Raw genomic sequence first — 11,277 nt, 5'->3', positions numbered from 1 at the left:
GGGGGGGGAGGAGGGGAGAGGAGAGGGCAGCATGGCACATGGTAGATCTTGGGTTGCTTTTAAATATCAAAGGTGATCTCCTACTTAAAAGGTTGGAGACCACTGCTCTAGGTTCTGTTAGTAACATGATCTTAGGTAACCCCAAACACCACAAAAGATTGTTTAATACTGGCAGACAGCTGGAAGCCTCCGATACAGATACAGAGCACCTTTTAAAGTTAAATGTCAACCTAATGAGTTGCACCTAACCATTATGACAAATGTTAGTATTCCAATACTGCACTGACAGGTAAAAGACTTACAAGCTTGCCAATTCCTTTGTCGTGCTTCATCATAAAACTGACGCAATATAAGGAAATCAATAACATCTGGCATATCATGATATCTAGGTAAGACAACAAAAGACAACTTTCATGTGAACACACAAATCAACATGCATATCACCTATGGAAGCCTCACAAATGGCTCAAAAACCAAAAACAAACATGAAAAAAAGCTGTTATCCAACACTTTGAAATCCCACCTCTCCCCTATCTCCACATCATAGCTCACTTCCCTCCATTGACCCCAACCCCACAGCCTGATGCCTTTCTAGTCTTTTTACCAGACATGCTACAGACACCTGCACTAGCTCTGGAATGGAAGAGACAAATGCATATTCATGTGATGTTATAGGAGAGTTAAGTAGCCTGCTCACAGCACCACACTAGGGTGGCTCTACTGCTTTCCATTCTGCAGGTAGGACACAAGGGTAGCCTAGCATCTTTAGTATGATGCTGACTAATGCTGCAGATGTAAATCGGAGGAGGAGAGGAGAGAAGAAATCAGCAGAACACCGCACGTATCTGTCCCTGCAGTCCACCTACTGAAAACTGCTGGTATTACATGCATTATGCAGAAAAATACATACTTGACAGAAAATGATTTGTCTGTGTGCTTTCCAGTGGCATGGTCTATAAAAGCAAGCTTGAGGCAACACAGTGTAGGAGGACCAACTTCATATCTTATCCCAACAATTTTTACCAATTCTTGATCCTACAGATAAAAATTAACACAACAATTCCATTACATTTCATTCCTGTGCTAGGCTCACAATTCCTAGTTCAGTTTCACTTTACAAAATATATGAACCATCTCAATACTCAAAAGGCCCGTATTGTTAATATTGGGAGACAGTCTACTTACTCCTCACAGCCAATTTTAGGAGCAATTTATATACAGACTTTCACACACGCAATGCTGAAGTTCCTTTCGATAACTGGAAAAAAAGTCTCCTCTTCCATTTTGGTAGGCAAAGGAACTTGCAGAATCACAACTGGAGACATTATATTTACTATAAAACATTTAAAAGGCTAACATGAGCCACTTAGCACTGATTATGGCTTATCACTGCTCATAAAAAAAATCACCTCAATGTTCTTACCCTCAAAACCATTTTTCTCCATGGCTCCTTGTGGGGGTTCAGTTTATAATTATTATTTCTTCTGACTGCCTCTATATAAGCTTCATGCCCTTGGCGAAAATATATTACCTGTTTAAAAAAAAAAGTAAATTGATCACTTGAAACACTTGAACAAAATATTTTTCCTATTCTTAGAACAAACAACTATATTAACTTAAAGAGGATCTTGCATTTCATAACATTTTTACTAAACAGACTCACCTCATCACCCATTTGAGGAACAAATGGAGATCTTCTAAGTGCAGTGTCTGTTATCCAAACAGGAGGATGCCAGTCATCTAACAGTTCTGAGACTACTGGCTGTGCAAGAGTATCAGTCTGAACATTGGATAAGCAGAATAGTTAAATACCATCTTGGCATAGGTGTCAGGGCAATTTATAGTTTTAAAAAAACTGTTGGATACAAGGTAAACCTATAAAACGAGAAAAACCCCATCACTCCATCTAAGGTCTTATTTAAAAATAAAATTCTCAAGTTCTCATAGTAGTACACAATTTTGGTTCTATTTGCTGTTCTCCTACTGAACAAATCAAGATAGCTAATATGAGAAACTGTGAGAAGAGGAGACTTGCAAGAAATAATTTTGAAAATTACCAAGTAAAATCTGACTAACTGCAAGACACAATTTAAATCTGAAAAGTTAAGTCAGTTGAAAGTATTACTAACATTCTAATACTGTAATTATATGATAATATATATACAAACAACATTGGATTGAGGAAACGGATAATTTGTCCTAAACTTAGCCTTAACATTAGATGTCTGCAACTCCAAAATTATTTTAGCAAAAACCCAAAACTGATTAGGTAATGCAACCAATTCTAAGGCCAAGTAAAGACGTTCTGTGTGTGTTGGGAGAACAGTCCTTCTCCCAGTATAAAAAAAGAGAGAGAATAAAGGTGTGTTAAGGGCTTTCTTGGGAAAGAAAAATGGCTCTTCCACAAGAAGTTAGACTGATTACCTACAAGGAAGATGCTCCTCATGATCAATTTGAACACGGTATGCTTTTCTCTCAGGAGACGCACCCAGTATCCCACAGTCCTCTGCTCTCTCTCCCTACCCAAGGGAAAGGGAGGGAGGGAGAGCACTAGGTCCCTGACAGCTTGCCCACAAATGAGCTGCCTGTAGATTTCTTAAGAGACCTAATGCTCTTTATTTTTTTTTTTGTTGTCTTGCCTCTGACAACATTCTGGACATACTGTATTTGACTAGACAAACATAACTTCATTTTTTATTCAGACTTTGTCATGCTTATCCTTGCCTACTGAATTATAATGCACTGCACAACTATACCTTTACAAGATCCAGAACAGAAGCTAGCACAGAATTCAGCCACCTACTGAACAGCACATTATACCAGTCCCCATTTGCCTTCATGGCTGCCAATGATATCACTACAACTCAGGCATCTACACTTTTCATAGCTGGTGTTCCTTCTGTTTAAATGAAGGCCATTTGTAGGAAAAGCAGGTACCATAGTCACCATTCACCCAGGCCCAGATTTTCTGTCCTTCAGGGTATGTTATAAAGTCTAACTTTTCTAACAGACATTAAAAGCAGGAGGCAGGCTTTAACGGTCTATCAGTTCATTATGCATAGCTTTATAATGGGGCTACTAAACATCAGTTCAAGTAATTTGTTAATTTTTAGATTTTTCTGTACCAAAAGTTATTTTAAAATTTAGAAAAGCAGCATAGACATTTTAACAGCTAATACAGAAATATAAGAACAGGAAAAATAATTTGTTTAGGACTCCCCAAATATGAGCAGTCTTTGGATTTGTAAGGTAAAAAACTACAGACTTTAAAGGGGACAACAGAACACTGGTGAGGAGACCAAGCTCAAACCTGGCTCTATGACAGCCACTGCTGGTAACATCACAAACACCTTTACTTAATACAAAGATAATACAGACAAACTCTGCAAGTTTCCAGGCATAAAAGGAGAAATCTATTAAGTGAATAGAAATAATAAGTAGTCTCATACTTCTTCCTGTTTTTTTGGTTTGGGTTTTTTCCTTCTTTTTCTTCTTCTCTTTTTAGGAGAAGATTTCTCTACTGATATTTCATCTTCTGAAGTACTGCAATATTTGACAGCTTTCTGGCGAGCAGTTCTCACAGGAGGCTGTAGATTTATTCCTGCATCAGCTATCCAGTCAGAATACCTACTTGAAGAGTCACTGTTTGAAGGTGAGGATGGACACACACACACAAAAACAAAAAAAAACAAACAAAAAAAAACAAACCACGCAAAACATGAATGAAACACATGCTTAAGATACTGAAAAGTAGTTCAGAGCATTACATTCATTTAACCTACAACATTTGCAAATATAATTTTCTTTCCATATTCTGATCCTAATTAAACCTTTAATATGTTTAAAAGTTGCTTCATAAAGGACAATTTTTTCCCTATAATTACTATGAAAAATTATTTTAAAAATGCATAATTTCTTTACTCTTAAGTAACATTTTAACCAAGGGCAATAGTTCTTCACTGAGTAGCAGAGAAATATGGAACTTCTTTGTACTTAATTCTACGCAACTTCTAACATTTTCTTTTATTTTTATACGAGGTTCAGTAAAAGAATTGAGATAAGTAAGAATAGCCTGCCTATTCATAGACAACATAAGGAATAGTCTTTTAGCCATTTTTAAATTCAGTGAGAGTTTAAACACACAACACACTTTCTTATTCTTAAAATATTGTAACCATAGTTTAAAACAGGGCTATTTAATCAGTTGAGAGCTAGAATGCAATTGAAAGCTAGCACATCTGCATTATTTTTATTCAAGTGAAAGGTAAGGACTTATAGAAACCCAATATACTTGGGTGTTCAGTCAGTTAAGTGCACACTTGGAAGACAATTCAGGAACTGAACTTCAGAAACCACTGATTTCATGGAGATCTCCAAATTAGGCCACTTTTTCCAAGAAACGTGTCTTAATACTTGCAGGGGAATCTCTGGTACCATTTTATGTCCTATATACTGGTAGGGAAACATACCAGCTAACTGGTCCCTACAAACTCTAAGGGCACAGTTATATGAGCTTCAAGTAAACTTGTGTCTATTAGATGTACTACTGGGGATACTTTAATCTTTTTTTTTTTCTTTAAAATAGAGCAGCATTAAATACAAAGGACTTGATTACTATTGCATCCCTTAAAATTCATTATGGACTGAAAGCCAGAAATACAAGATCACTTTCCTTCTTTATATTCAAAAGAAGACATAAAACAATCTTCTTAAATTCCACATATATGAATATTAAAAATTACTTGCTCTATTCAAGAAAGAATAACACTAGAACACAGACTGCTTAGCTTTTCCATTTAATAGTTTCCAAGTCCTTCATATATATCTTATGCATTTATAAACTACAATTAAACTATGGTACCCAATCATCTACTTTCTATACCTTTTATGGTGCCTTAACAATATACTTCCACTTGGCATAAATTTAATGTGTTACTTCACTTTAACAAAAACAAACTGAATCATTTTTCTAAGAATAGGCAAGTGAAAGATCCCAAGTCTGTTAAATACACAACAGAAAAACATGGGGGGGGTGGTCTTTAAATGAATTCAGACTTTTACTGAAAATCAAAGAATGTGGAAGACAGTTTAACAAGCTGTTGCTTTAACTAAGTCCTAAGTAACCAAGCATTTTCAGAAACAAAACTACAAAATGTAATCACTCATGAACAGAGCTGACCCAAGTAGGGTGCGGGCCTGGGGCAAAATCAGCCCATGCATGGCTCCGCCCCTGCTCTGATCCCATGCACCCTGGATCTGAAGAAGCTGCCACCACCATTGGTGCAAGAGGGTGAGGGGGTGGTAGCAATCGGCTGGATGCAAAGCCAGCGGTGCAGAGCCAGCTCTGCGGGGCCCTGTAAAGCGCGGGGCCCAGATTGGTCACCCACCCCTAGGGATGCCCCTATTCATGAAACATGCTAGAAATTCAAAGTGTGGAACACAAACATGCCAAATTCAGGTGAGACAAAGAAAAAAAAGACTGCAAATACCTTGAACTGTTACTGTTGCTTTTCTTGTCACTTTTCCATTCTTCTTCTTCCGATGAAGAGGCTAAACCTTCACTTTCTTCAGCTTCCTAGATTTAGACAGATTTAGACAACTGTCAATCCTAAATTTATCACAGTACATATTTTTACAGGATATAAAACTAAATACACCTCACCAGGCCAGGGTCTGGAACAGGCTCCCAAGGGAGGTGGTGCTCTCCCCTACCCTGAGGGTCTTCAAGAGGAGGTTAGATGAGTATCTAGCTTCCTGCTTATGCAGGGGGTCTCAATGATCTATTGAGGTCCCTTCCGACCCTAACATCTATGAATCTATGAATCCCTTCTCCTTATCAGCACTATCAATTTGGATAGCTCCTTGTACTGTGTTAAAAATTAAGTGCAGATGAAAAACAGTTCATTCCTCATTATTTGAGCTGACTCCCTGAAGCAAATGAAAATTCTAGCACTGCACCAGTAACAATTCAACCTCAAACAAGTGCAGAGTAATGTGGGCTGGGGAGGTTGGAGGGAAATGAGAACTGCTGCACTTAACTGAAACTCTCTGCAAGGAGTTTTTATAAATGGCTTTGAATTATAGACATGATTGCCATTATTAAGTCAAACAACGCACAGTGGAACTAGACTAAGGCCATATAGTAAGAGAAGTTTAAGTGGCAGAGACAGGAGAAGCATAGATGAAGAAACTATGTTCTTTCGATTCATAGTTTTAAAAAAATTATAAAAGGTGAAATATTTGATACAACAAGGATGTGGTAATTTGGGGAACTTTGCTCCACACTCAGCTGACATCAGAATAGTTTTGTTTTTTTTAAACATGAAAGCATATAATTAATTGCAAAACTGATTATAATGCTAACTGAGACATCCCACAGCATACTGCAGGTTGTCCTTTCCTGAAGTTTTTCACATTTTTCATTATAAATTTCAAACTTTTAACTACTTAAGAAATAAAAATCTTTCCTAATCAAGATTTTTTTTAAAAAAAGGAGAGAAACAAAAGTCTTGCTTCTCAGTTCAGAGCTGGGTATAAGTATTAAGAGTTTTCCATCACTCTGGTTGTATCCTATATCCATAGGAAAAGCCTTAAATTTACAATCTCCTTTTAAAGGCAAGCATTCAGCATTAGGTAATTCTGGAATTAAGGATGACACTTCAACTTTATCCCAGCCTACTCATGCCTGCAAGTTATGATGCAGCCCCCTTAACTGCTTGACATTTTCCACAGGTTCCTCTTGCATTCAGAATCCACGATGAACCATACAAAATTTCCTTTGTTGCAGAATTATTAATTCTCATGACCTTTTCTGTGGCTTCTACTACAATATCTGGCAGTTTCACAAAGTAATTAATTTACACAACTCTGCACAATGAGGGAATGATCCACGCTGTACAGAGAGAGAACTAAAACAAAGAGAAAGATTAAATGTCATGTGTCCACTGAACCTGGCTGCCCAGCCCAGTTTTTCAGAGTACTTGGCATTATGAAGCACTTTGTCCGTGTCACAGCGTGCTCAGCTGTTTTGCAAATCAGATGGTGGAGTCTTGGAATTAAACACCCTGAGAGGAGGAATCCTTCTACCTTCCCAATGCAGCTCACCACCTCTGCATTTGAAGATGAAGATGAAGCATAGCAGGCAAAGTTCTCCTGCTTTCAGTTCTTGGGCCTGATGCTAGAAATGCCAAAGGCAGCACTTAGAAGAAAAATTCTGCTTCAGCCACTGCCACCTATGGGTTAGGGTTAGGCCATAGACAGTACAGACAATTACTGGAAAATGTAGTTGTCAAACTCTACTAAGTCCCTATTGTTCCCATGTAAAGTAAGATTTTTCAAAAGGATTATAAACTTGAGTGAATCCAAGTAGCTTTTCACAGGAACATAAAAGTGTCAGGGCAATCCCACCACCAAGTTTCAAATCTCTATTCTGAAGCATATAGAATGGGAAGGTGAGATTAATTAGACTTTGTTTCTGCTGTACAGGAACACAGTCTTGGAATTCTTTTTCTCGATTCAGTCTTTCCAAAAAATATGGTGCACGTCTTATTTGAGGACATGCAATATGCGAGTAAATATAGTGCTTTCCACTAACTCTACTTACTGGGTTACAGAATTTAGGATGCCACTCGCTCACCTGCTCTATGAAGCCAAAACAATCATCCTTTTCCTCCTCAGATGAATCAAGTTGTTCTATATTTTTCCGTGTTCGATAACTCTGATATTTACGCCGATGCAGTCTACGCTTGAATTGTATCAATGAAGATTCAGAGTCACTCTGATTGTATAGAGAGATTAAAAAGTAGGGAATTATAGAATAAAAATGCAATGACAAATTGTTACAAACTTTTTTTGCAGAAAGGTAGAGGAAAAGAAACTACTGAATTTAAATATTAGACTAGGTAGTTCATCATACCATATGTACTTTTGTATTTGTACTTATGTACAAGAAATGGCTTTATGTATATAAACCATTTCAGACAACAGTATTTAACTATCAGGAATTTTAAAATTAATATGCAACATTAATTCTGAGAAGCTGCTGATGTTCCTGACTTTCATGCCCCGTTTCATTTTTCAATGAAACGCCCCGTTTCATTTTTCAGATATTTCATTAAGCCAGCATGTCCTCTGTGTTTAACTATGTTAAATCCAGACTAAGTTAAGAGGAAGTCAACCATAACAAATTAAATACATCCGTACTATCTAACTGGACTACTGTGAACATACCGGGAATGAACTGCTAAAGAACCGAGGTCTACAGAGTTGGTCATTTTGATATTTTTACAAGACATTTCACAACAGCATCAGAAATTCTTAACACTTAAGACTAAATTTTCTTTACAACTAGGGTGTCCAGACTATGGAACAAGCTCCCCTCAGAGGTGGTGCAATCATCTACCATAGGGGTCTTCAAGAGAAGACTGGATGGTCACCTGGCTGGGGTCGTCTGACCCCAGATGTTTTTCCTTTCCTGCTCCTGCAGGGGGCTGGACCTGATGATCCTTTGGGGTCCCTTCCAGCCCTATGATTTTAATAGCTCACAGCTGTATATATAATAAAAGTATAGTTCTTTGTTAGGCATCCTAATTTATTCTCCAGTTTCATTATTATGGCTGAGTGACATTTGAGGGAAAAAAAAAAAGCACTGAAAGCACCACAGAAGAAGGTTGAAGTCATAAAAACAAATTAAGAGTTTTAAATTAAAGGATATTTTGACAGTACAACAGATTTAAATGGGAAAGTGTTTCTAAAGGCAAGCAGGAAGCCATACGTAACCATTTAAAAGCTCTCAAAACAACAATGGTTGTTTACAGGCAAACAAAACTTGTATAACTGTCAAGTTTCTTATGGTTCTCACTTTCATAAAGGAAAGTAGCAATTTTTACTTATTGTTAGGCACAATTTGAAAACTATCCAGTTGTCAACAACAATTCAAGGAAAGCATGATTATAAAAACTAAAAAACAAAAGGATGTGACAACAGGAACTCACTTAAGACCATTCACAGGACCCTTTGTATTACATAAAAAAAACTGATTAAGAACTCTTAAACTATACACAAAAAAGTTGTTGAAACAAGGATGGTGGCTGAAAAGTGAAATTAACCATCTATTTTGTTTCTCTGAAGAAACCATCTTGAGAATTCTCACCGTCTCAGCTCCTGAGTGTGAATGTGGGAAAATTTTCCTACTTCTAGAACTCGACCCTTGAATATAGTAAAGCCAGACTTTATTCTCAGCTTGTCAGAAAAACACCCTTTCAAAATTCTGGTCAGTTGTTTAGGAGGGGAAAAATCTTAATTCCCTGCAGGAAAGCCAATTTATGTCGACTGTAATAATAAAAAAACATGCTTCAGAGTAGGTTTGTGAAATTCTTTCTACAGGATATCTTTAGGAAAATGTGCACGTGTTTTTTCTAGCTTGTCCCCCAAACTCTCAACTCACGTAAACATTAGAAGCTCAGCATTCTCTACAGTTGCTTCATACCTGTTCGGAAGACTGAAATGACTTCCTTTTCTTCTCTGTTACATAGAGCTCTCTCTCCTCCTCTCCCTTTGCAATCCGGTACTCCTCTTGTTTTCTACAAGAAATTTATGAAAAACTGTCAGAACAGAAATAGGATTCTAACTTCCCAAACATAGAGAGTAGTCACGGGGACAGAGATTAAAAAAAGCTATTTAGACATTAAGATGTTAATTTTAAAAGTCTACTGAAATGGACACACCACCTGTTCAAATGGTCCTTTCTTGAAAAGACTATAAAAAGTAGTGTAAGTAGTTCTGTAGTTTCAAATATTTAAGGATATTTTTGCAGTTTCTTGGAAGTGAATTAAAGAAATAAAAAACTGCCACCTAGTTTCTGAGGAACCAGAAAAATCTCTTACCACTTAGTTCCATTTAATTAGGGGTGTGAAAGGTTAAACAATTAATTGTTGAACCTACAAGTGCTGTGATAACCTCCCCCCACCCAGCTAACCACAAGCAGCCTAATGACTTATCAATTAATCAATTAGCTCCTCATTCACAGGTGTTTTCTCCCAGCAGGGCTTCAAATGGGCTGTGTTGTCTGGTGGGCTTGCCTCCTCCCCCACAGCCGGGCAGTCAAAAGGTTCCAGGAACCAGAACAGTTCCCAGCAGCAGCTGATGTCCAAGCTGCTGCGTTATTATTAGTTAACTGTTTAACCACTATAATTAGAGGAGGTTACACAAAATTTTTAAACAATATTTACAACCCTATATCTAACTGGCACAGATGCCAGCCAGTTCTTGCATTGTCCCAATGGACGACAGAGGGGCAAGATAAAGGGATATAATTTACAGCAAGTCTTTCATATGGTCAACATATTTCCATATTGGATCTCTCAAAATTACTGTGCTTACATACCACAAAAAACTTTCCCTAAAAATCAGCATTTCGACATTGGGGTTCATATCTTAAGCAGAGAAGCTGGTTTTCTATGCTGGAATGGATGCATGTGCTTCACTCCTTGCTGGCTCCAGGGAGGAAAAAGCAGAGCATATTCTTCAGGTTAGCAAAAGCTAGTTATACCCTCTCAGTTACTGCTGAATTGGCAGTGGCTATGAGAAGGTTAAAACTGTAGCTTCTGCTAATGCTGAAAAGCCGACTCTGCCTCTACAGTCAGCCATGACTCTGGAAGTCTTCCCCCCACCCCTCATTCTGCCTTCCCTAAAGGTGAGCATCTTATTTGGGGGCATGTGGTACATGAGAAAATATGGTGACATTTAATAACTTCATTTTGCACAACAATATTTTTAATGTAAGCCTAACATCACTGGAGTTTAGGAAGAACACTAAAGTATTACAGTAGTAGTCATTTCTACAGCAACCTCCAAATATTAGCCAACTAGATTTCCACACACCTGAATAAGCTCAGCAGTATTTCTGGTACAACTACTCTTCGTTTCCAAGCTTGAAGGTCTCGCTCTGTAGCAATTTGACTCCGTGGAGCATTCTGATGCATCTGACGCACACCTTCAACTTGTCCACTGCGACGCAAACCAATGTTGGGAGGGGACTGAATGTCTAAACTTGGTCTCCTAAAAGCTAAAAATACAGAGGAGGAAAAATAAGTCTTTTACCAGAGAGCACTGATGTCCAATGTCTGACTTATTCAGGTCTGAAAGAGAAATCAACTCTTCCCTACAAAGGCAGACATACTTTTTATAGTGATAAATAGATTAGGAGTCCAAGTTGTTTTAAAAAATGGTTATCATTACTACTAATACTTTCAAACAGAATTGAAAGCAAGCATAAGA

General features: G+C 37.6%; 1 protein-coding gene across 1 annotated transcript in view; it reads right to left on the bottom strand.

Moving 5' to 3' along the window:
* The window catches only part of BRWD1 (bromodomain and WD repeat domain containing 1), a 99,756-nt gene that overhangs the window by 45,470 nt on the left and 43,009 nt on the right, over window positions 1-11,277 (bottom strand). Inside the window, exons 17-25 of the mRNA XM_006024684.3 lie at window positions 10,882-11,065; window positions 9,488-9,581; window positions 7,637-7,777; window positions 5,490-5,575; window positions 3,450-3,642; window positions 1,664-1,780; window positions 1,424-1,531; window positions 911-1,035; window positions 303-385 (exon numbers count right to left, since the gene is read on the bottom strand). Coding sequence (XP_006024746.1) covers window positions 303-385; window positions 911-1,035; window positions 1,424-1,531; window positions 1,664-1,780; window positions 3,450-3,642; window positions 5,490-5,575; window positions 7,637-7,777; window positions 9,488-9,581; window positions 10,882-11,065 — 1,131 coding nt within the window. The remainder of the gene's footprint in view (window positions 1-302; window positions 386-910; window positions 1,036-1,423; window positions 1,532-1,663; window positions 1,781-3,449; window positions 3,643-5,489; window positions 5,576-7,636; window positions 7,778-9,487; window positions 9,582-10,881; window positions 11,066-11,277) is intronic.

This window comes from Alligator sinensis, unplaced genomic scaffold, assembly GCF_000455745.1.
Source record: "Alligator sinensis unplaced genomic scaffold, ASM45574v1 scaffold424_1, whole genome shotgun sequence".
NCBI classification, from domain to species: Eukaryota; Metazoa; Chordata; order Crocodylia; family Alligatoridae; genus Alligator; species Alligator sinensis.
This window is presented reverse-complemented; position numbering and strand designations above follow the sequence as displayed.